Source organism: Podarcis pityusensis (assembly GCF_964106645.2).
Source record: "Podarcis pityusensis genome assembly, chromosome: 16".
NCBI classification, from domain to species: Eukaryota; Metazoa; Chordata; class Lepidosauria; order Squamata; family Lacertidae; genus Podarcis; species Podarcis pityusensis.
The window spans coordinates 13,041,140-13,063,207 of NC_138041.1; the positions used below are offsets into that span (position 1 = coordinate 13,041,140).

General features: G+C 45.9%; 1 protein-coding gene across 3 annotated transcripts; it reads left to right on the forward strand.

Moving 5' to 3' along the window:
- The first annotated feature begins 2,723 nt into the window (after positions 1-2,723).
- LOC308465662 (phospholipase A and acyltransferase 3-like) lies at positions 2,724-19,103 on the forward strand. 3 transcript variants are annotated; one of them, XM_080985736.1, is made up of 5 exons: positions 2,724-2,845; positions 9,826-9,908; positions 15,496-15,598; positions 16,533-16,801; positions 17,176-19,103. In XM_080985736.1, exons 2-5 carry the CDS (start codon positions 9,855-9,857, stop codon positions 17,278-17,280), a joined length of 531 nt encoding a protein of 176 aa, XP_080841862.1. In that variant the 5' UTR covers positions 2,724-2,845; positions 9,826-9,854; the 3' UTR covers positions 17,281-19,103. The 3 variants fall into 3 exon arrangements, with proteins under 3 accessions (XP_080841862.1, XP_080841861.1, XP_080841863.1); XM_080985735.1 differs by lacking the exon at positions 2,724-2,845 and adding an exon at positions 7,230-7,920; XM_080985737.1 differs by lacking the exons at positions 2,724-2,845; positions 9,826-9,908 and adding an exon at positions 10,399-10,771.
- The last annotated feature ends 2,965 nt before the right edge of the window (positions 19,104-22,068 follow it).

Sequence of the window (22,068 nt, forward strand, 5' to 3'; positions counted from 1 at the left end):
GCCTCATAGACAGTGTACATAATCTGTCCGTGGGGAGGGAATTGTGCATAATCTCCATCAAACCTTGGGGAATGTGCACATCTTGAGTGCATTTTGAACATTCTCTGGGCAATATGCACATTCTCTGGTCAGTCTTCATAGTCACCCAGGAAACATGCCCATGATTTCTATCTCCAGAAGCATGCAGTCTACCTACTCTTGCATGGGCCACAATATACCCTCCCACTGATCATTCATGGTTCGAACCAGATTCACACTTGCTAAGCTACAGCAACTCTGCAACATCAAGAATTCCCAAATCTGGGTTTGCTCTTTTTTTCTACATCCAGTTTGCAGTGTGTGTCCTTCCAGAGGCCCTCTTTAAATATACATATAAATACATTGGCAGCTGCGTTGTGTCGGGTGAGGCCGTTTGCCCAGCCTTCCCAGGATTGTCTGACTTTGACTTCAGCAGAGAATGGCCTCTTCTATCACTTGTGGCCTCATCCTCTTAGGAACTGAACCTGGGACCTTCTGCATGCAAATCGGGTACTCTGCGCTGGGCTCCAGGAGTAACACATCATTTTGCATTTTAATTCCTTCTCAGTTCTCTCTGTGCCACAACTTACGTAGCCAAAACAGCAGCATCGTCCACAAAAGTGGGGCCTTTATTATTCTTTGCTTGCTAGGGTTGATGGGAGTTGCAGCTCAATAACATAGTTCAAGCATATGAACCCAAGGCAGCTGCCAAGATCCAAGTGTCACGCAGAAGAAAGGCAAATAGTGCCCCGGGTGAGAACATCATTGCCCTTGCACAATGAAGCAACAAGGCTTCATCAAGAGCTGGATTTAGGGGAGAGTGACTGGTTTGGTTGCACTGGGTGCAGAGTCTCGGGTGCATTGCTGGGGATGCTGCAGCTATCATTTAGAATGGGACACAAGAGGCGGAGGGGTGCCAAATTTGGGTGTTGTACAGGGTGGCACTGTGGGTTAAACCACAGAGCCTAGGACTTGCTGATCAGAAGGTCGGCGGTTCGAATCCCCGCAACGGGGTGAGCTCCCGTTGCTCAGTCCCTGCTCCTGCCCACGTAGGAGTTCAAAAGCATGTCAAAGTGCAAGTAGATAAATAGGTACTGTTCCGGCAGGAAGGTAAACGGTGTTTCTGTGCGCTGCTCTGGTTCACCAGAAGCGGCTTAGTCATGCTGGCCACATGACCCAGAAGCTGTACGCCGGCTCCCTCGGCCAATAAAGCAAGATGAGTGCCGCAACCCCAGAGTCATCCGCGACTGGACCTAATGGTCAGGGGTCCCTTTACCTTTTACAGGGGGCCAAGGTCCTCCAATGCTTCATTGCTGCTCCAGTACACCACTGTTCACACCCAAAGGGGAGCACTTACTTTCTGGAGTGGCAAAGAGCCTTAGGATCTTCGCCAGCCTTTGTCCTGATTTGCTCGTGCAAACGTCTCGTGGTAGTTAGACAAAGGACCCTTCCAGGCTGGTGGTTTATTCTGCAGGTGTGTCCTGCAACATTTCATTGGTGCAATAATAGTGCGTCACTGGCAGGATTTATGCCGGATTATCCATGCATCATTTTGCTTTATTAGTTGTTTGTGATGTTTCCGCAGTGTTACTGCATTACTGCCATCTGGAAGTGCCCTGATACCACCATGAACATAAACCATGGTGAATGCACATTAACAAGGAGGTCTGCAGGGCACTGTGGATGATCTTCATTGGGCATTCATTCTGATTTGTTTATGGGGCTGTTATACTGCAATGTGCATTCATCCTGATTTGCTTGAGGCTGTTTACATGTCTCCCATTATCTCCCATTATCTCATTCATACAATACTTCTCAGTTCATTTCCTTGTCACTTTCCAAACCACAAAGGTCTTTTTTTTTTAATGGATTTGTTGTGGTAGGGCGACACAACTTTTCTTATTCCACCAGGCCTATGCAGGCAATTAAGAACACATCATTCCGCAATGGTTAATTGATGCCATTAAAACCCCCCCCCCCCACTTTTTATGGTTTTGTTGTGCAGTTTTATGGTTTTATTGCTGTGAATGATACAGCAGTAAATAACTAATAAATAGTTATAAATAACTAATAAATAGTAAATAAATGTGCAAACCTATATTTCAAGTATACGCACGCAAATCCCTCCTGCAAAATACAGCCTTCCTCTCAGTTGGTTAGTGTAGTGCTGATAATGTCAAGGTTTCAGGTTTGATCCCTGTAAGGGACAGCTGCATTGCAGAGGGTTGGACTAGAATGATCCTCAGGGTCCCTTCCAACTTTGATTCTATGATTCCTCAACCTTAGGGTTGCCATACACCCGGTATTTCCCGGACAAAACCCCCTTGCAACCGGTTGGTGTCCGCAAAAATCCGGACGTATGACAGGCAGTGTCGGCACTGTTGCTGGGGCCGGTTTTCTTTAAGAATAGCTCAACAACCACCAACTTTCGTGTCCAGATCTTCACTCCTTGAAATACGGCAACCCTACTTGGGTTCCCATGTGCCATTGGACTACCACTCCCATCACCCATAGCCAGCTGAGGCAGCAATCAGGGATGATGGGGGTGGTAGTCCAAAACCTGGGAACCCAAGGTTGAGAGAGGCTCCTTTAAACTTGAATTAAGCCACGAAATTAACATGATGCAGACAAACTTTCCTCCAGCAGGGGGCGGCAACCCCAGGCCTTAATCCCCCGCTTCCCCCTCCCCTTTTGCTCTTCCCCAGATGACAGAAGGAGGAGACAGAGCTAGCATGACGTCACTGTTTGTTATTTGCAGCCTTCCTGGTTCTGCTCTTCTCTCCGCCCAGGACATTCTAGCTGTTGCAGGACTGCCATCCGGCTAAAGGTTAGTTTTGCGTCTCTCTTTCTAGAATCTGACCACCGATCCTCTCTAGTTGAGGATTGGAGAACTCTGTAGCCGTCGAGGGGCTGTTGGACTCCAACTCCCATCAGCCCCAGCCAGCATGACCAATGGTCAGAGAGGGTGGGAATTGTAGTCCAGCACCGCCTGGTGGGCCGTATCTCCTCTCTCTCTGATTTAGCTCAGTTTAGCTAATTTAGACTGGTAGTAGTAGCTACCCGGGGACTTCCTACCTAGACTAGTCTTTCCCATCTCTGGAGATGTCGGGGATCGATGCTGTGTGCAAAGTACGTGCTTATTTTTTGAGGACCTGCCTTTCTACTTATTGGGGAAGTCACACAATTAAGATCTCCACTGTCTTCTGGATTATGCATTGTTATATATAAGGAAGGGCTGTCGATTTGGATGCTTTGTGCTGCAAAAAAACCTGGACTGTTGCCTTAGTCTGCCTCAAGACAGTAGCACTCTTGACATGCTCATGAAGTTCCTTCCTCCTTTACAGTATTTGCTGTTCCAAGTTTCAGCACCATTTTTTTTTAAAGTGAGGTGGTAGAGGACAGAAATGGGAAAGCGCATTTCTGCAGGGTGGTAGTAGGATAAGTGTTTTTGGTGTGTCCTAGACAGTGAAATAACCATATATATTACAGAGAGGATTGCAAAGTGTGGATTGCATCCCTCTTATAATTTAGGAACATAGGAAAGCTGCCTTATGTAGAGTCAGGCCATTGGGCTATCCAGCTCAGTCCAGTCATTATACTGACCTGCAGCAGCTTTCCAGGATTTTAGCTGGGGAACATTTCTAGCCCTGCTTGGATAATTTGGAGGTTGAATGTGGGACCTTCTGCATGCAAGGCTCTACTCCTGCACCAGGGCCCTTCTCTATTTCAGCTCTATGATTCTCCATTTTCACTTTATAGAATCATAGAATATTAGAGTTGAAAGGGACCACAGGGGTCATCTAGCCCAACCCCCTTGCAAAGGAAGGATTATGGCTCGGATTCATGATTTTATGTGAAAACACTTTCCCTTTAAGTAACGTGATGGGCTGGGGAGTGAGCTAGCTAGCTATGTGAGATGCATGTGAGAGTGGTGTGATTGGCTCAGCTGATGTATGTACACACACACTACCTGAGAATCTGGTGGATAGGGCAGGGCAAAGACTTGCTCTCAGCTGCTGCTCTGTGCCTGCCTTGTATATTTCCACGTGGCTGTAATGTTTCCTCAAACACTGATTATGCCTCTTGCTTGCCTGGACGGCAGATAGTGAGGGTGTGTAGAAATTAGGTTACTGCACAAAGGTAGCATTTACATTCACTGCTCCGCTCACTTTCACCTCTGGCTTGTAAAGATGGGTGCTAGTCTGAACTTTGTACATGTCTTATTTCTGTGGCTCATGGCATGAGTTTCGTATGTATTCCTCATGAACCACCTTTGATCCTGGAACAACAGCTTATCTTGAAGGGTCAAGATACCCAAATCCTGTCTGTGAAATCACCCCAGGCTTCAATAATCACCCCAGGCCTCAAAACTGTCCAAAACTCCTTTTGTCTTCTAAAAATCCAAAACAGCTTTTCTCTGCTCTTCTCTGCTTTTCTCACAAGATGCTGTGGCAAAAGGCAAAATGTTACTTTTAAAGGCTAATGAATAGGCTCTGTTCATAGCAGGCCTGAGAAATGAATCTTATCTCATTCTAGTTGCAACTTCTTGGACATCTTTGGACAGGCTGAACCACCCCCCCCTTTCCTGGGAAGGGTGCCAAGAGTCCCATTAGTCCCAAGACAGCTTTCTGTTCATGCTCAGAGGAACTCATGGGCAGGACTCCTGAGGGAGGAGAAAGGGGGAGGGAACTGGAAATGGGTATATATACTTGTGCACATGACTGTGAACTTCGTTCATGCTTTTTGTGACTTATCACACTTGCTCCTTCTACCAGTTCATGGATGGTAGAAATAAAAGCTTTTTCTCCGAAACTATTCCTTGAGTGTCTGTTGACCCCCGCTTCCCTTTCCCGGGCGCAATATTTTTCCTACCCGAGGGCAAAGCCTCATAAGGCTACAATCTCAAATGTGACCTGGAAAGAACGCTTACCATCCTGACCCTGATAGCTGCATAAAAGATCAGAGCACTAATCCTTTGCCAGAAATATATCATGTGCAAGCAGGAATGAGGTTTCACACAGACAATGGTGATATCTTCAAGGTAAATTTGTGGTTCAGGAACTGCAAAGATAAATATGTGGCCCTCCCAAAATTAATGCTGTGTCCTCTTCACTTCAAACATATATTACAAAACAGAATACGAAATGTCGCGATTTGCCGCTTCTGCGCATGCGCGTGATGTCATTTTGTGTGTCTGCGCATGCGTGAGCGACGAAACCCAGAAGTAACCTGTTCTGTTACTTCCGGGTCGCCATGGGACGCAACCTGAAAATGCTCAACCTGAAGCAAACGTAACATGAGGTATGACTGTACCTCTGGCGGGAGACACGTCTTACTCCTTCTAGGGTAGTTTGTCCACCTTTGGTCCTTATCCTGAACTCATCTCTCACCTGTGGCTCCCTGAAGCTGTCACCATGCGACAGCGGCCACACCACCGGGAAATGGCTTCGACTGGCCGGCTAAACCAGGTGACGGCAGCTGATGGGACTCAAAACCTCCGTGAGTCAGGGACTTCCCCTGCAGGCAAATACAGACTCTGGTGGATTGAGCAGATTAGATTGATAGTGGGTCTAATGATCAAGAAGGTAATTTCTGCGCATTCTTGAGAGCAGTGGTTCCCAAACTTTTTTTGGCCATGCCACATCTCTAAAATTCTGATGCTTCCCCCCCACCACATGACATATAGTTCTTATTATTCAAGTGAACTCGTATTCACATGGAGGAAGCCTAAAAGGCCATTCACTGTTAATAACTCATTCTCGAATTGCCATCCTTAAAAATCAAATTGCCCCCCTGTGGGGTGTGTGCCCAACTTTGGGAACCACAGCTTTAGAGGGAAGTGAGGAGCAGATGGGACTCATCAACTTGGGAATGTAGCCCATTTGGAGAAGGAAGACTCTGATCCCAAACCTCCTCTGCCCTGCGGGATATATTTGGGAAGAGAAAGGGCTAAGGAGTAAACCCTACACATATTCAGAGTAGAGTCTCTAAGATGGTTGGATAGCACCTTGGATGCCTCCTTCCAACCACTCCTGCAGCCCAGCTTGTGCCAGATGTATTGCTCTGCTTTCCTTTGGACCACATCAGTGAAGCCGAGGGGTGTGTGTGTGTCATCATCTGCACAGCCCATGACCCCACTACACACTGCCCAGGTTTGCTCCCCTGGGGAAGTCACTTCAGCACTGCTAACACAGCGGTTTGACTTCATCCCCGGAGGCGCACTCCATTGTCCCTAGAGACAGACGGGTGCCAACAACAGTCCAATCAGAGATATATGCCACATAATTCAATTAGACCAATGGGAGAAATTATGGAAATATGATATCAAATTCACAGCCTGCGTCACAATCAGAGAAAATATAATGAAAATGATATATCAGTGGTACTTAACCTGGGTCAAATTGGTAAAAATTTATAAATCAAAATCTAATTTGTGCTGGAGATGCAAAACAGAGATAGGAACCATGTATCATATGTGGTGGGAGTGTGTGTATATTAAACAATTTTGGAGTGACATTCAAGAGGAACTTTAAAAAAATGCTTAAAATATAATGTAAAAAGAAACCAGAGGCGTACCTCTTGGGAATTATATCGACTGACATTCCTGTGGCTAGGAAAAAAGTTTTCTTATATGCAACTGCTGCGGCCAGGATGATTATAGCAAAAAATTGGAAGGGGAAAAAAATTCCCTCAATAAGAGAATGGCAAATAAGATTTTGTGAATATATAGAATCAGCAAGACTTACAGCAGTGGTAAGAGGCCAATCAGACCAAAAACTGATAGAGGAGTGGACTTGCATGAAGGAATACATCAAAAAACATTGTTCTGGTATTAATATATCAATATGCAATGAATGAAACTTATAGAGTAAAATATTAAGAAGAAATGGGTATAAGATGGGTATAATATTGATAACACAGCAAAAAGAAGAAAAGAAACAAAGGAAGCCACATATAGGTGGAGGGAAGTCAAAATTTATGTCTGTATGTTTAGTTTGTATGTATGTTTTCTTTTTTTGTAATCTAAGTTGAGAGGTGTGTGCATAATAAGTTTGTTTAGTGTTCTGGTTTGTGTTTGTAAGTATTGCATTTATCAATAAAAGTTAAACAACAACAACAACAACAGTCCAATCAGGAGCCCCTGGCAAAATGGAGTCACTATTGCTACTACTAGGCCCGTTGCCGGTGGTTACCAGGCTGTCATAATTCTTCAGGCCCTCAATGGACACCTCCAGCTGTGCTGGAAAAAAAAAACCAATCAGACCAGTGACATGTCTGAAATTTTTTTGAGGATCTGTGACAGGGGCCCTTGCCACAAGGCCACCCAGAAGCCAAAGACCCTGATGGCTCGAGAAGGGGGCACCGCAGAAGCCATGACCTCAGCCCCACTCCAGCCTCTGCTCCGTGAGAACAGCATGCTTCTGCTGACACCTCCAACCCAAAATTCAGCGAAAGCGGGACCTGAGAGAATGACAAAAGTCCTGAAGGAACCTTCAGTGCTGAGTCGGAAAGAATACCCACTGAATAAGGAAACTGCTGCCTCCACTCGGAGGGGTCTGAACCTAGTATGGAAGAGAGTGTGCTGTGGGGATGAATCAGAGAGGGGCCGAGTGATACGTCCGGAAAATAATGTGATGGGGAAAGCCAGCCGTCCCTGGGGGACCATGCCCAAAGGCTTTGGGGGTTGTGTCCCCCAACCTCCTTGTTCTTACGATAAGCAACTGGCAAGAATGTCTAAAAGCCTGGTGGCAAAGCCAGGGGGCCTACTTCATGCACCCCATATGCAAGCCAAAGGAGACCAAGTGGGGGTGCCCACCAGGGGCCCCCCTGGCACATTCAGGACAGGAGTTATAGGGTCAAGAAGAAGCAAAAAGCCGCCTCGCCAGACCTCCTTCTTCAAAGGTAGGGCGGCCCAACACCAACCTGTCTGGATCATAGTTAGCAATGACACAGGGAGCAAGTGCTTATGAAACAGGTAGCTCTAGCAATCAAGCCCAGCTGCGAAGCAGGCTTTAAAATGCTACAAGTCAGAACGAAGGTAAACGAAACCTTTCTAGAGCAGTCATCTTCAGTCCGTCCAGACCCATGTTGGATTTTCAACACAGGAACCTGGGACTTTTACATTTTCACTGTTCACCGCATATCACACACTGAGGTGTTGGCATACTGTCCGTCCTGTCCCCCCATACAAGTGAACCAGTATTTCATGTATTGTTGGTTAAACATTTGAACCCTGTTCATAGTTATGTCCTCGCTTTGATTTCCAGTGGTTTTCTCCTCAGTGAAGCTTGTGGTTGTGCAAGACAGCAAGTCATCATTCCTATTTGTGAATGCATTTTGTTACCCCCCCAAAAGTCCTATCATTTCCTTTCTTTCTCTATCACCTGCTGCTGCTGCCTTTTTCTTTCCCTGCCTTCCTGCACTTTTTGTCCCCCACCCTATTTTGCCTTTGTGTTCCTCTCTCATCTTCTGCCTTCTTTTTGCCTCAGCCATTCATCTGCTGTCACTTCCATGTGTGTCACCTGCTTTCACAATCCTTTCTGTCACCAGCTGTCTGTCTACCTGTTGCCTCTTCCCTGCCGCCCCTTCTTCCGGCACATTCTCTTTACCTTCTCAAACATTTCCACTCTTTTTCTAACCTCCTGCTTCCTTTCACCTGCTGCTATTGCCTTTCCGTCTCGCTTTCATTTTCCCTTTTTGACTCTGCTTGCTTTCTTCCACCTTGTGCTGCCTTCCCTCACACTTTAATTCACACCTCTGTGCTCCTGCTCCCTCCTGATGTCAACTTGTCTGAAATAAAAAAAGAAAGAAAACTGAACAGGATTTCTGGGAAAGATTCATCGCTCTCAGAACCTAACATTGGCAGCGACTGTTCCTTGTCGCACCTTTGAAGTTTGAAGAAAATGCTCAGATTCTCCCACACTGAAGTAGCGTATAGCTGTAGGTTTTTTTTTCATTAAAAAGTCCCCTTCTTTTAGTTTGCCATTTTACAATTATTTTTTTTTAAAAAGCAACTAAATAAAAGTTATTTTCATTCTAAATCAACACTGAAATATTAAAGCTGAAATTCTATGCATACTGACTTGAGAGTAAAGCCCCGCCCATAGTTCAGCCTTGGGAAACTTGCTCCCAAAAAAGAATACAAAAGATCAGGCTGCAGAATTGCCACAATCCTACCAGGGCACATGTTTACCGAGAAGTAAATGAAAAAATGAGAATCCCTCCCATGTTGTTGTTTAGTCGTTTAGTCGTGTTCGCCTCTTCATGACCCCATGGACCAGAGCACGCCGGCACTCCTGTCTTCCACTGCCTCCCGCAGTTTGGTCAGACTCATGCTGGTAGCTTCGAGAACACTATCCAACCATCTTGTCCTCTGTCGTCCCCTTCTCCTTGTGCCCTCCATCTTTCCCAGCATCAGGGTCTTTTCCTGGGAGTCTTCTCTTCTCATGAGGTGGCCAAAGTATTGGAGTCTCATCTTCAGGATCTGTCCTTCCAGTGAGCACTCAGGGCTGATTTCCTTAAGAATGGATAGGTTTGATCTTCTTGCAATCCATGGGACTCTCAAGAGTCTCCTCCAGCACCATAATCCCTCCCATGGTTGAAGCTAAAAATCCCCTCTCCCCATTAAACCTCAGGGAATCCAGTGCCGCAACTGCAGCAATGGAAACCCTATATACCCTGCCCTTTAAGAAACCTACCAAACCTTAGGTAGGTTTGAGGGCCTACTTAGAAATCAAAGTGAATCTATCTGCTCCAAAAAGCAGATCAGGAGCATTAAAAAGTAACTTGTCGGATTTGATTTCACAGGGACTGCCTTAGCTGTTGCACATGGAAACATGGATGTCAAAAGGAGCAACCATAAATTTTCCAGGCCGCCGTCTCCCAATCTGGTAAGGCACACTGAGCTTACTTATTTCACAGCACCGTGAGCTCCCCTTTTTGTACCCAAGAGTGACACTACGCTGAGCACCCCAGGGCATTGTAGGAAATAAAGATGGATTAGCGCTGCCGCCATTATTCCCAGGCAGACCTGAAGAGGCCTGTCAATGTAATAGGGCCTCCCAGAAGATGGCACTTTGCCCAGAGTCCCCTCAAACAAGGAGCTGGCGCTGAATAGGTTTATTTTAAACATTTATTTGATTTCTGGTTTTCCTCCAAGGAGCTCAGGAGGGCATATATATTGATCTTCCTTCACTTTTATTCTTGTAGCAACTCTTTCAGGTAGGACTGGCTGAGTGTAAGACTGGTAATATCGTCTTAAGTTTCAGTGGATGAAAGTTTTCAGCAGATGTGTAAAGGTTAACAGGAAAGACGCCTGCTTAATCTCCCCTGAGGCTCCTCCTGCTCCTTCTGTTGAGCGGGTCCTGTTTGTTGTCTGCTTCTCAGCCCTGCCCTGCCTGGCACAGCTGACTTTTCCTTTTCCTTTTCAAAAAAGGATTCTGTCATCATCATGGGTAATATCTGCCGTGAGCAATTAGGAATTTGGAGATAGTCCCTTACTGGACTGTACAGTTATTTTGACGTGGCAGAGTCTGCTGTTTTTCCGCTAGTGGCAGAGTTTCCTGTCCCTGCTTGTTCCCAGCTGTTTGTTAAGTCCCGGGCAGCAGTCAGGATCCTTCTTGCTTTAGCTGTAGTCAACTTTCCAGCCCTTTGCTCCTGGTTTTTTTTGCAAAGCTCCTACCCTGGTGACAAGGAGGAAGCGGCAGTCCTGGTGATCATGGCGATGCGCAGCAAGGTGCCAGAATTTGATGTGGTAAGTGAGCTGTGTTAGCAAGGGTGGGGGGCTGGATCGTTATTTTGAGGTAACAAAGTGTGGCGCAGAAGTGATCTGTTGCTTTGGCTGATTGTGGAGAGAACAGTGGTGTAGTTTGGCGATTTTGGGTTCTGGACTTAATGGTGCTTAGAGCAACCCCTTCCTCCCATCTTTTTCCAATGATAAAGTTTATGACCTTTGAAATGTGGGAAGCCATCCCTGTGTTATACAAAAAAAGGAGGGCTTGACTTTCGCAGCCCAACTCCCCATCAAGAGATCCAGTATCCCTTAAGTCCGAGAAGAATGAGTATAGGCAGGAAGCAGTTGAGGAAATCAAGGAAAATCTTTATGTTCTGTTGTAATGAGAGTCCCCCACCCACCTTGCAAGGGAGTGACGGACCCAGAACAAAGGTGTGTGACCACTTTTACAGACTTTAGAAATTGCCCATCCCCATAGCCAAAGACCACTCAAGCATCACAAACATAAATTTGAGAGCATGACTTGTCTCCTGTAACTCAAGGTACCTGTCAATACCTGTTAGCTGATTCTCCTGGCCCAATGAATCCATTGTCACAGATCTTCCCTGATTTATACACAGAAGATGCCCTTTTTTGACAGGTCTGCTCTGCTTTTAATAGACACTTGCCAGGCCGGTTCTGCCTGTGCTCTGGCTCTGGTTGTAGATTCTGGTGTGTCCACTGAACACATGCCCTCCTTCCTTCCCTGCGGGCCCAGCACATCATAGGATCATGGAGTTGGAAGGGGAACCCCAGGGTCATCTAGTCCAACCCCCTGCAATGCATCGTGCAGGGTGCAAGGGGGAGCCAGCCTAACCTTGCCTATGACCAGCCCAGGGACATGGTGCATGCAGGCGTTCCTTCGCTGGCCAGGAGGAGAAGGAGGCTCTGACCCAGCCCCAAAGGCCTGGCTTGCCTCCCCCCAGCTCTGGAAAGCGGCAGGAGCTCAGCCACTCAGCATCGATGAGAGAGCTTGTCGTGGGGGAACCTGGTTGCACCCCTTCAGAATTTTGCACCCTGGGCAGTCGCCCCTGTGGTCCTCTCCTATGCTACACCACTGCTTGGGAGTAAAATACTTTGACCCTGTCATGATGTTTGCATTGGTGTGTGCCTGTCTCTGTGGCCTCTGACTAACCTGTGAAAGGTTAGTTTCTCTTTCCTTTTTGGGACCTTGCAGCCGAAGCTGTGCAGCGTAGCTCTTCAGGACTTAGTAGCCAATGATAGTCCTAGTAGAGTAGACCTAAATTAGTTATGTACATTAATTTCAGTGGGCCTGCTCTTATTTATGCATTTATAGCCCACTTTTTTCTGAGGAGCTCAAGGCGACATCCTCATTTAATCCCCGCAGCAACCCTGTGAGGTAGGTTAGCCTAAGAGAGGCATTGACTGGCCCAGGGTCACCCAGTGAGCGTCATGGCCAAGTGGGGATTTGAATCCTGGTCTCCCAGGTCCTATTCGGACACTCCAACCACTGCTCCACTCTGGCTCTCAGTAGGACTAGAGTAGGACTCCTGAGTAAGGTTAGAATTGGACACAAATGATGATGGGAGTTGTAGTCAAAAACATCTAGAAGGCATCAGGTTAGCAGAGTGGACTATGGTCACTACACAGGAGATTAGCTTTGTAGATTGGATCTTTTAATAGTGCAGGTAGCATCCTTTGTGGACGAAATTTGCTGATGTTCCCTTACTGAGTATAGGACTCTAGAAAGGAGCCTCTTACGGGAAAAGCACTTTCAGTTTTACTTTTTTACTCTGACTGATAGCGACTTGCATCCCTGCAGGATTCAGGAGAAGCCCTGCCTGGGTTCTAATAAAGTTTTCAGCCCTTTGTTTACTGAATATTTGTGGAATTAGGACAATAGCCGGGACTCTGTGTGTGGTTTCAAAGTGTTGTACCGAAGGAACCCAAATTCTGAATCTCATGCAGCGCAGAATGGGGTTGTATCCAACATACAGTACCCTCCAACATTTCTCAGATTAAAATAGGGACATCCCATTCCATAACGATAATTTTACTATTTATACCCCATACATCTTATTGGGTTGCCCCAGCACTCTGGGCAGCTTCCAACATATAAAAAAACATAATAAAACATTAAACAAACTTCCCTATACAGGATTACCTTCAGACAGCTCGGGGATTGGATAACTCCATACCCTCCAACATTTCTCCAATCCATTCTAACGAAAAGCGGGACATTCTGTGGTCAAATCAGAAAATGGGATGGCTTCTCTAAACGAGGGATGTCTCTAGAAAATAGGGACACTTGGAGGGTCTGTATCCATTATTAGTTCTATGCAGAATTGGAATTAATGGGCACAATTTATACTCTTCTTAGTTATGGAACAAGCAGCTATGCAGAGGCCCCCACTGAATTTCTGACGATAAGAGCTGTTTGAAAGCAGAACAGACTCCCTCAGAAGGTTGTGGACTCTCCTTCATTGAAGGTTTTTAAGCAGAGGTTGGATGGCCATCTGTCATGAATGCTTTAGCTGAGATTTCCGCATTGCAGGGGGTTGGACTAGATGACTGTTGGGGTCCCTTCCAGCTCTACAATTCTATGAATTAATGAAAGTCTTCTTAAGCCAACCTTGTGGCTTCTGATATTTCAGGACTCATGTGCTTTCAAGTATTTAGTGAAATCATAAGGGCTAGAAAGTTGCTCTTAAAAGAAAAGTGAAAGCCAGAATTAAGAACATAATGTGTGTGTGTGTGTGTGTGTGTGTGTGTGTGTGTGCGTGCATAACTTGTATCAAGGTGTAACTGTCAGAAATATAGATAGATAGATAGATAGATAGGTAATTTGTTCCATACAGACCATAGACTGTTGCAAACAAAGCTGTACAAATTTTCAAATCAAAGAAGGCAGCTGTGCAGAAAGTTAGAAAACCCCCTCAAAACCTTAAAAAAAACATCAGCAGGAAATGAATGACCTTGTATCCAATCTACAATTGATTGCAGAAGCATGTAAAAAATGTTGCCTGTATCTAAGATAAATCTAGTGCATTCCAATAATGCCCTCCTATGGATAGGCTAGGAAATAATCAATGATTTGAAAGGTTGAAAAATAGCCTCCAGAAACTGATGGAGCAACTTAACTGTGCTACATTTATTGAGCTTCCTCCAAAATAAATGGAACATACTTTCCACTGCGCGCTCTCAAGCAGAATTGGGAACTGAACTAAATATTCTATATTTCTGTCCTCAGCCATCAATGCTTGCATATTATCATTTTTTTAGAAAAGTACAAACCCTGCCAAAAGCCCTAACAAGAGTGCTCAGAGGTGCGCACAATGCGAAGACGTTAGAATAATGCAGGCATAAACACAATACAGATAAAAGCAGTTTTTTTAAAACAACAACAACAACACACACACCAAAGAATTGCTTACAATGGGATGATAGAATTAGAATGGGAGCAGAAACAATGGGATTCCAGCTGGCCTCCATCAGACCCAGAAACAGTCTGTGCCCTCTTTCATAGGGCTGCGTTTGTGACTGCTCTGGAATGCCCCTGCGATGCTCTGAGCTTTCCCATGACTCACTGGCTCTGACTTTTGCTTTGTTTGTGGGCTCTGTGTGCCTTTTCTTTCAAACTTCCCTAGCAGGAGCGTTGCTAGGCATTTGAACGATTTGGAGCACGGGAGCCCATAGGAACAAGTTTGTCTAAGGTGTGCATTTGCTGGTAATACCTAGAGCAGCAGTGGCTGGTGTCCATGGAGAGCAGTAAGGCAGTAGGCAAAGAGGCTAGCAGGAAATGTGGCTGGGGACAGCTGGAGCCAGAACCAGGGCTGGGCGATACAGTCATACCTCATGTTATGTTTGCTTCGTGTTAGGTTTTTTCAGGTTACATCCTGCGGTGACCCGGAAGTACTGGAAAGGGTTACTTCCTGTGTCGCCGCTCGCACATGCACATAAGTGCCAAATTACAGTGCTTCAGGATGCGCTCTTTTCATGTTGTGAACAAGCCTCTGGAATGGATCCCGTTCGCAGCCAGAGGTACCACTGTATCTGGTTTTCAGCATGGTGATATATCACCCGCTAAACATCACCATACACCGATGCATCACAATGTCTGAAATAAAGATGGAGCCATGTGGATGCATTGGATGGTTTCATGGTTTTCCCGCGTCATAATTTTTGCATAGCGCACACACATAATGATTTGTGATGTATTGCCATGTCAAAAATTATGAAACCAGTATCGCAATATGGACTTGGAACTGGTTTTGGATGATATCTCGATATATCGCCCAGCCCTAGCCAGAACCAATAACTGGCAGACCCAGGTAATTCTAATGTTGCCCCCGTCCTCATCCTCCCAAGTGAGTTCTGCAAGGGCAGCACTGAAATGATGGGGGAAACTGGTAGGCAGTGGTTGTGGTGGGGTGAGTGGTGGTGGTCCTGGCCAAGGGCAGACTAAGGTTGGTGGAAATGCAATTCACTCTAATGGACCCACCCCACATGGTATAGGTACAAATTTATGATTTACATGTCACAGAAAGCAAGCCAACTAATTTCCAACCCAAATCACTCCTGATACATCCTTCTCTTTCATTTTCACTCCAGCCCTGATCGTCCAGACTTCAATTAAGGCTGCCTCCGGCAGTGCCCCTGTTTCCTAGTTCTTTCTTCCTGTTTCCATACGTGCTGCTGCCAAGTGTGGCTAACTAACACTTTCCCCTTGTCTGCTCTTCTTACAGGATGACTTGGAGCTTGGGGACTTGATTGAAATATTCCGCTTTGGATACCAGCACTGGGCCATCTACGTGGGGAACGGCTTTGTGATTCACCTGGCTCCACCCTGTAAGGAATCGTAAGATTAAGATGGCCAAGTGACCGGGCGATTCAATACGGTGGGTGGAAGAGGTGGTCTTCCCCTGTGCATCTTAAATGCAGCTTGATTCCTGCGTTGCAGGGGATTTTGGAATAGATGACTCTTGGGGGTCCCTTCCATCTTTGCTAGTCAAGGTGCAGTTAAAGGCACTGAATCAGGGACCAGCAAGAACGATGGCAACCCTAGCCTCCATAGGCCTAGGGGAAGGTTTTCAGTATTTTATTTTATTACAGGGTATGTTAATTAATACTAATACTAATACTAATAATTTTTTATTATTTATACCCCGCCCATCTGGCTGGGTTTCCCCAGCCACTCTGGGCAGCTCCCAACAGAAAATTAAAAACGCGATAAAACATCAAACATTAAAAACTTCCCTAAACAGGGTTGCCTTCAGATATCTTCTAAAAGTCAGGTAGTTGTTTATTTCCTTGACATATGATGGGAGGGCGTTCCACAGGGCGGGCACCTCTACCAAGGAGGCCCTCTGCCTGGTTGAAATTGGTGCTGCACTAAAAGCTTATTCTGTGTCCCCACTACTACCTGAACATTCTCCGTCAACGAATGACATATTCCATTTGAAAATGATCGAAGTGCCAGTGAAACCCTAATGGGTGTGGTACGGAGCTCCATTTGCAGGCATCTCAGTTTTGTGGTGGCCCAAGGGATACATCTACACCGTATGTCTTAAAGCACACTGAATGCCCTTTGGAAGCACATGGCTTGCCCCTCAGAATTCATTTGTTAAGGGCTCTGTGAAGCGTTAACTACAGTTCCCAGGATTCTTTGGGGGGAAGGAATCTGTGTGCTTTAAATGCATGAGCATTGAAGGGACAGGGGTAAAAGGTTTTTGTAGCCAGCTTTCCCCCATCTCGGCCTCTCTCTCTCCCCCCCCCCCCCAAGCTGAATATGCAGGAGCAGGCTGTGCTAGCATCATGTCCACCCTAACTGACAAGGCGCTGGTGAAGAAGGAGCTGCTACGGGAGGTGGCAGGGAAGCACCGCTACCGGGTGAATAACAAGCACGACACAAAGTTCCCGCCACTGCCCAGGACCAAGATCGTCCAGCGGGCCGAGGAGATGGTGGGCCAAGAGCTGCAGTATAAGGTCACCAGCGAAAATTGCGAACACTTTGTCACCGAGCTGCGCTATGGTGTGCCCAGGAGTGATCAGGTACTATTCTTATTGTTTATTTACTCAATGGCATTTGCGCCCTGCTCTCAGAGTGGCTTGCAAAAAAAGAAAAGAAAAAGAAAAAGCAGATCTAAGATCCCTGCTCACGGTCTTCAAAAAAAGTTGGAGATTTGCAATTGAATAAATTAATCACACGCTCTAAGATGAAACATTGTGTTTAAACTAGCAGAGAACAACAACAGTTCTTCTAAACTCAGTCAGAGCTCAGAGAGAGCTACAATGGAAATTTCCAATGTTAAACCCTTTCCGCAATATACATACAGGCATTCTCCATTTCAGTGTGCAATTAAACATTTATACTTAACATCCTTCTGGTGGTCTTTGCTGACTTGGCTCCCCCTTTGATCCTGCAGGTTCGAGATGCCCTGGTGGGGGTTAGCATCGCAGGGCTGGGCTTGGCCGCCCTGGGACTCTTTGGTGCTGCCGTGGTCAAGAGGAAGAAACAACAGAACCAATAACAGAACCAATAACAGAGACTCTGAGATTTCCGTGCTCCCTTGATTTTTTTCTTTTTCAGGTTTTGTGTTCTTTGAACAATTACCTCTTTGGGGAAACAAACAAACAAACAAACAAACAAACAAGCACAATAGTTGCTCCCATTTTGGGCCACAGCCTTGGACGCCCTCTCCTGTTTCTTAACGCCTTGTTGAGAGTGGCTTGCTTCTCTCTGAGTCCCAAGTCTAAAGCAATTCTTTTCGGCCTCCCTGGAGTGGAAAATTGGAATGTCGGATGTTGCCTTTAGAGACCATTGGTCCATCTAGTTCAGCACTACCCATGCAGATGAGCTGCACCTGTCCAGGGTTTCGGACTGGAAACTAGGGATGTAGCAGGGCATCCCTTCCTGTATTTGTCAACTGCAGTGCTGTCTCTGTTCTGCTGCAGTTCGCCCTCTGCCCCAAACAACGTCATTCGTGCCGTCTGCCGTGGCAAAATCACATAATTTGCATCATTTATGTAATTAATTGTGTAAGTTACGTTGTCATTACGTTATCCCATTCTATTCATTTCAGTGCAAAGGAAACACAATCCAAATGGAGGGGAACAGTGTGATCCATTGGGTATTGATTGCAGACTGAATGCAACAGCAAATGCCAATCATACTGATTTTCGTTCTGGACACGGGACGAATAAGCAAACACCGGCAATTTCTGCTGCTGCCTTCCGTTTATGTTGGAATTCCCCGACATCCCTACTGGGTACATTTCCAGGCCTACCTGGAGATGCCTGGGATTGAACCTGAGACTTTCTACATGCCAAGCAGTTGTTCTACCACTGAGCTTCAACGGCCCTTCCCCAAAAGATGGGCGGGGGGGTCTTCCTTTGGGGCATGAGCCTCCACAGGCTGTGTCCTGCTCCTGCTGTTCAATGGACAGTGCCAGGGATTGGTGCCAGTTTGGGAAGGGCAAAGCCTCTTCCCTTCTCCCCCTGCAAACAGCAACGGGGGGGGGGTCAGGGTGAAGCGAGTTCTCTCGCTCTGCTGGACCCCTGGAGTCCCCACTTACCCATGGCTTTTTTTCAGGGGGTCGCCTAGCCCTGGCGTTTTCCCCCAGAGCCCTAGCAGCCAGAACCATGTCGTCCTTTACTTCGACGACACGGAGCACGCCGCCATTGCCTCCACAGCAGACCAGAAGTCTAAACAGAGGCGTTTTTAGTTGGTAGCTTAGGCCTGTAGCAGAAGTGTAGCTAAACATGAACCACGAGGAGAGCATAACTTAAACTGGCAGTGGTAGAGGTGATTTTCAGCACTTGTTTCTTTTGTTTAACACTCCCTTTTTGTCTGAATTTCTGTATACCACTGCACGATAAAGCGCTCTGGATTTAGATGGGGGTGTGGAAAGGTGTAAGTTCTAAACAGCACACGTGGATTGTATCCAAATTTTACTTAGACTCATGGAAATGAATGGACCTAAGTTGGTCATGTCCATTAGTCTTGATTTTGTTCTGACTAATACAGTATTGGACACAACTCTGCCTATACAGAGCATAGCATGTATTTGCATATTTTGTTCTTATTCTGCATTTTATTTTATTTATTTATTTTGAAAGATTCATAAGTTGGATAAGGCAAGAGCTCTTTAAGTGGTATATGTAATAAAATTATAGATAAAACACAGCTAAAATCCACAAAGCTACCTTAAAAAAAACTAATATACCGTACATAAAATAATTATGATTAAAATTCTGAGGAAATCAGTAAGGCTGTTCAAACAAACATAGGTGAGATATATGTCTGGGTAGGCTTGCTGAAATAAAATTTGTTGTCGATAGGCATATAAAACAATTTAATGAGGGTGCCTGACTAATTTATTCCATACTTTTTTTTAGTGATTTGTGCTATCTGTGCTGGATTTGCTGGCAGTGGGAAAGGATAAGGAGCCTAATTCAGGGCACCAAAGGCCTACTTCAAGGCTCTGGGCATCTTATTCAGCACCCACTCCAGCTTCCAAGCACACACACTTTCAAAGCATATATTCACAGTGATAAGGACTAGAAACTTGACTTTAAAAAATAACTGAAAGGTGAGGTGCTCAGGGTCTGAGCCCAACACCATTTTTTTTTGTGTGTGTGTTTGCTTCTCTAGCATCTCAGACATAGAAACTTCCCTGGCAACATCCCTGCAAAAATGAAGACCTTATAGCTGTAAGATGGATGTGGTGGCCAGCTTGATGATTTCCCCCCTCCTCAAGCCACTACTTTGGCTGAAATCCTTACCCTATGCCAGGCATGTCCAACAGGTAGATCGTGATCTACCAGTAGATCACTGGACGTCTGTAGTAGATCACCAGTAGATCACTGCTCCCCACAAAGAAGCTAAAAAACTTTGGCTCCCCTAAAAAAAGCTCAACATCTTTACCTTGCACCCCTAAAATGACCTGAACCACCAAAAACAGGGCTTTCCTTCCTAAAAAAAAAGCTCAATGTCGCTTTCCTCTTCCCTAAAGAAGCTCAGCAACTTTTACGTGAACCCCCAAAAGGGGGTAGGTCACTGCCAGTTTTTAACTCTGTGAGTAGATCGTAGTCTTTTGGAAGCTGGCCACCCCTGCCCTATGCTATGTCTCTTTATCTCTCCTTATAACATGCAGTTTCTGATGCCCATCGAAAGTGGCCTGCCTAACATCTTTTTAGGGAATTTTCCAGGAGCTGCTATCAGTCAGTTTTATTGTGTAGCTAATGATAATATGTTAGTAAAATCACAATTGGGGTGGGGGCAACCTTTTTTCTCTGCCAAGGGCTGCATTTCCTTAGGGATAACCTGTCAGGGGCCACATACTGGCAGAGGGTGGAGCTGAAGCCAGCAACCAAAAATGGACATATCCAAGCTGGCTGCCTGGGAGAGAAATTACTTCTCCCAGTGGTCTGAATCAGTCGCTTGCGGAGGGCTTGTCTACTCTCCTTCCATTTCCCTGCCTCTTCCTCTCCCTTGGGACTCCTCCAGCTACATGAAATTCAGCTGAGAGTCACATAGGACTCTCTTGGCAGTGGAGTCTGCTCCATTTGGGGACATGAGGCACTGCCCCCCCCAACCCCAGCCTGCCCTCATCCAGCCCTCACCTGTCTGCCTTCTTCCTGACGACCAATCCAGAAAGTTGCCCAACTCCTCCTCCTTAGTGTTGCCCCTTGTCGAACTCAGCAGGGAGGAGGAAGATGGGGACAAAAGTAGAATTCGTTGGCTCCGTCTGCATTTGGCTCTGGTGCCACCTTACTGTTGGGTTCCCTGCCTTCCACCCCACCAATCCCAGTGGGTACTAGCCACCACCACAAGTTGCCTGTCCCTGCAAGAGAGGATGACGGACTGCAGAGCAGAAGGAATGCCTCCCAAAAAGCACATCCAAGGAGAGGTCAGTCTGGCCTCCTCCACTGGTCCAGAGAAGGAGCAGATGCAGGGAGGCATTAACTTTTCTGCCAGTTGTTCTGGGACTACAGAACAGAGCCATCCATCACCCAGAAGATGAAGGGTTGGGGAGGGGAGTCTTTTGGCATTTGTATTGTTGCAACCTGTAAAGCCACCTTGGGCACCCGGCGAGAGTCTAAATCTTCAAAATGAATAACAACAAAAAAGTGATTTTAAAATGCACGTTGCAATCTATAAAAGGGCAGCAAGCTTTCCCGTTGCTACACTAACAACAGCGATGTTGTGACTTTGCTCCTTATTTACAGTACGTTTTGTACCATCTGTTCTTCTAATGTTTTATAAGTGAGATCAGTAAAATAATTCCATGAATATAAAACGAGCTGGACTGATGGATTATTTATTTAGGAAATTTATTAACCGCTTGCTCAAAACACAACACACAGACATCTCCAAGCTGTGTACATTTTCAGTTCTATAGAGAACAAGTGTGTGTGTGTAAATCCAGCCTCACACCCCTCCGTTATTAAAACATTTAAAATAAATGTACCTAAATCATGTGTCTACAGATACGCTTGATGAAACAAACAAGTTTTCAGCAGGCGTCTAAAACAGTATAGTCAAGGTGCCTGCCCTTTGTGGGAGTTGGAGAGGGGGTCTTCAAGGCTTTATTTATGCCAGCATTCACAGATGTAGGCTATGTACACATCACCATTTATTCTGACTCCCGTGAGCTGCCCACAATTGGTGTTTAGTTCAGTAAACATTACATTGGCCAGTATTCAAGTGTGTTTGTGTGTGTGTGCTTTAAATGTATGCTGTGCATACAGCCAGTATTTCACAAGTATTTTCTCTGAAAAATATGTTACTTCGTGACTATGCCAAAGTCTAAATCCTTTTAAAAATTATTGATTGTTTGATTTTTAAACAGCACAACTTGTGATACATCGATGTACACGCACACACCAAATCCCAGGAACTGTAGAGACCTGCAATTCCCAGCACCCTTAAAACTGCAGTTCCCACAATTCTTTTTGGTGGGTGAGAGGGAGGGGCGGCCTTTCCAATGCATGGCATGTAGGCAGCCAGAGATGGTTGCAAACAATGTCCTATTTACAAGCCTCTCTTTGTATGTTTTTGTACCTTTCCTCTGCATGAGAAATCCAGGGGAAAGTTTTGCCCTTTTGGTGGCGGGGCCCACATTGTGGCGAAGCACAAATATTGCACCTTTTGAAAAAAAAGAAAAGAAAATTAATGAGAGGCCTCCTCCAGTTTCCTGGGCTTTGGCTTTTGGCAAGTCAGCCGGTCCCTCTGGGATGCCTGCCTCTGCCCATTTCAACACCCTCAGCCCAGGCCCCTTCCAGCGCAAAGGCGATTTAGAGCCTTCACCCCGCCC

Excerpts from the sequence above, each read along its gene's own strand:
- LOC308465662 (XM_080985735.1), top strand. The coding sequence starts at position 7,290 with ATGTCTGAAATTTTTTTGAGGATCTGTGACAGGGGCCCTTGCCACAAG. Across the intron at positions 7,921-9,825 it reads CCAGACCTCCTTCTTCAAAG|GGACTGCCTTAGCTGTTGCA; the intron begins GTAGGGCGGCCC and ends TTGATTTCACAG. Across the intron at positions 15,599-16,532 it reads GATTCACCTGGCTCCACCCT|CTGAATATGCAGGAGCAGGC; the intron begins GTAAGGAATCGT and ends CCCCCCCCCAAG.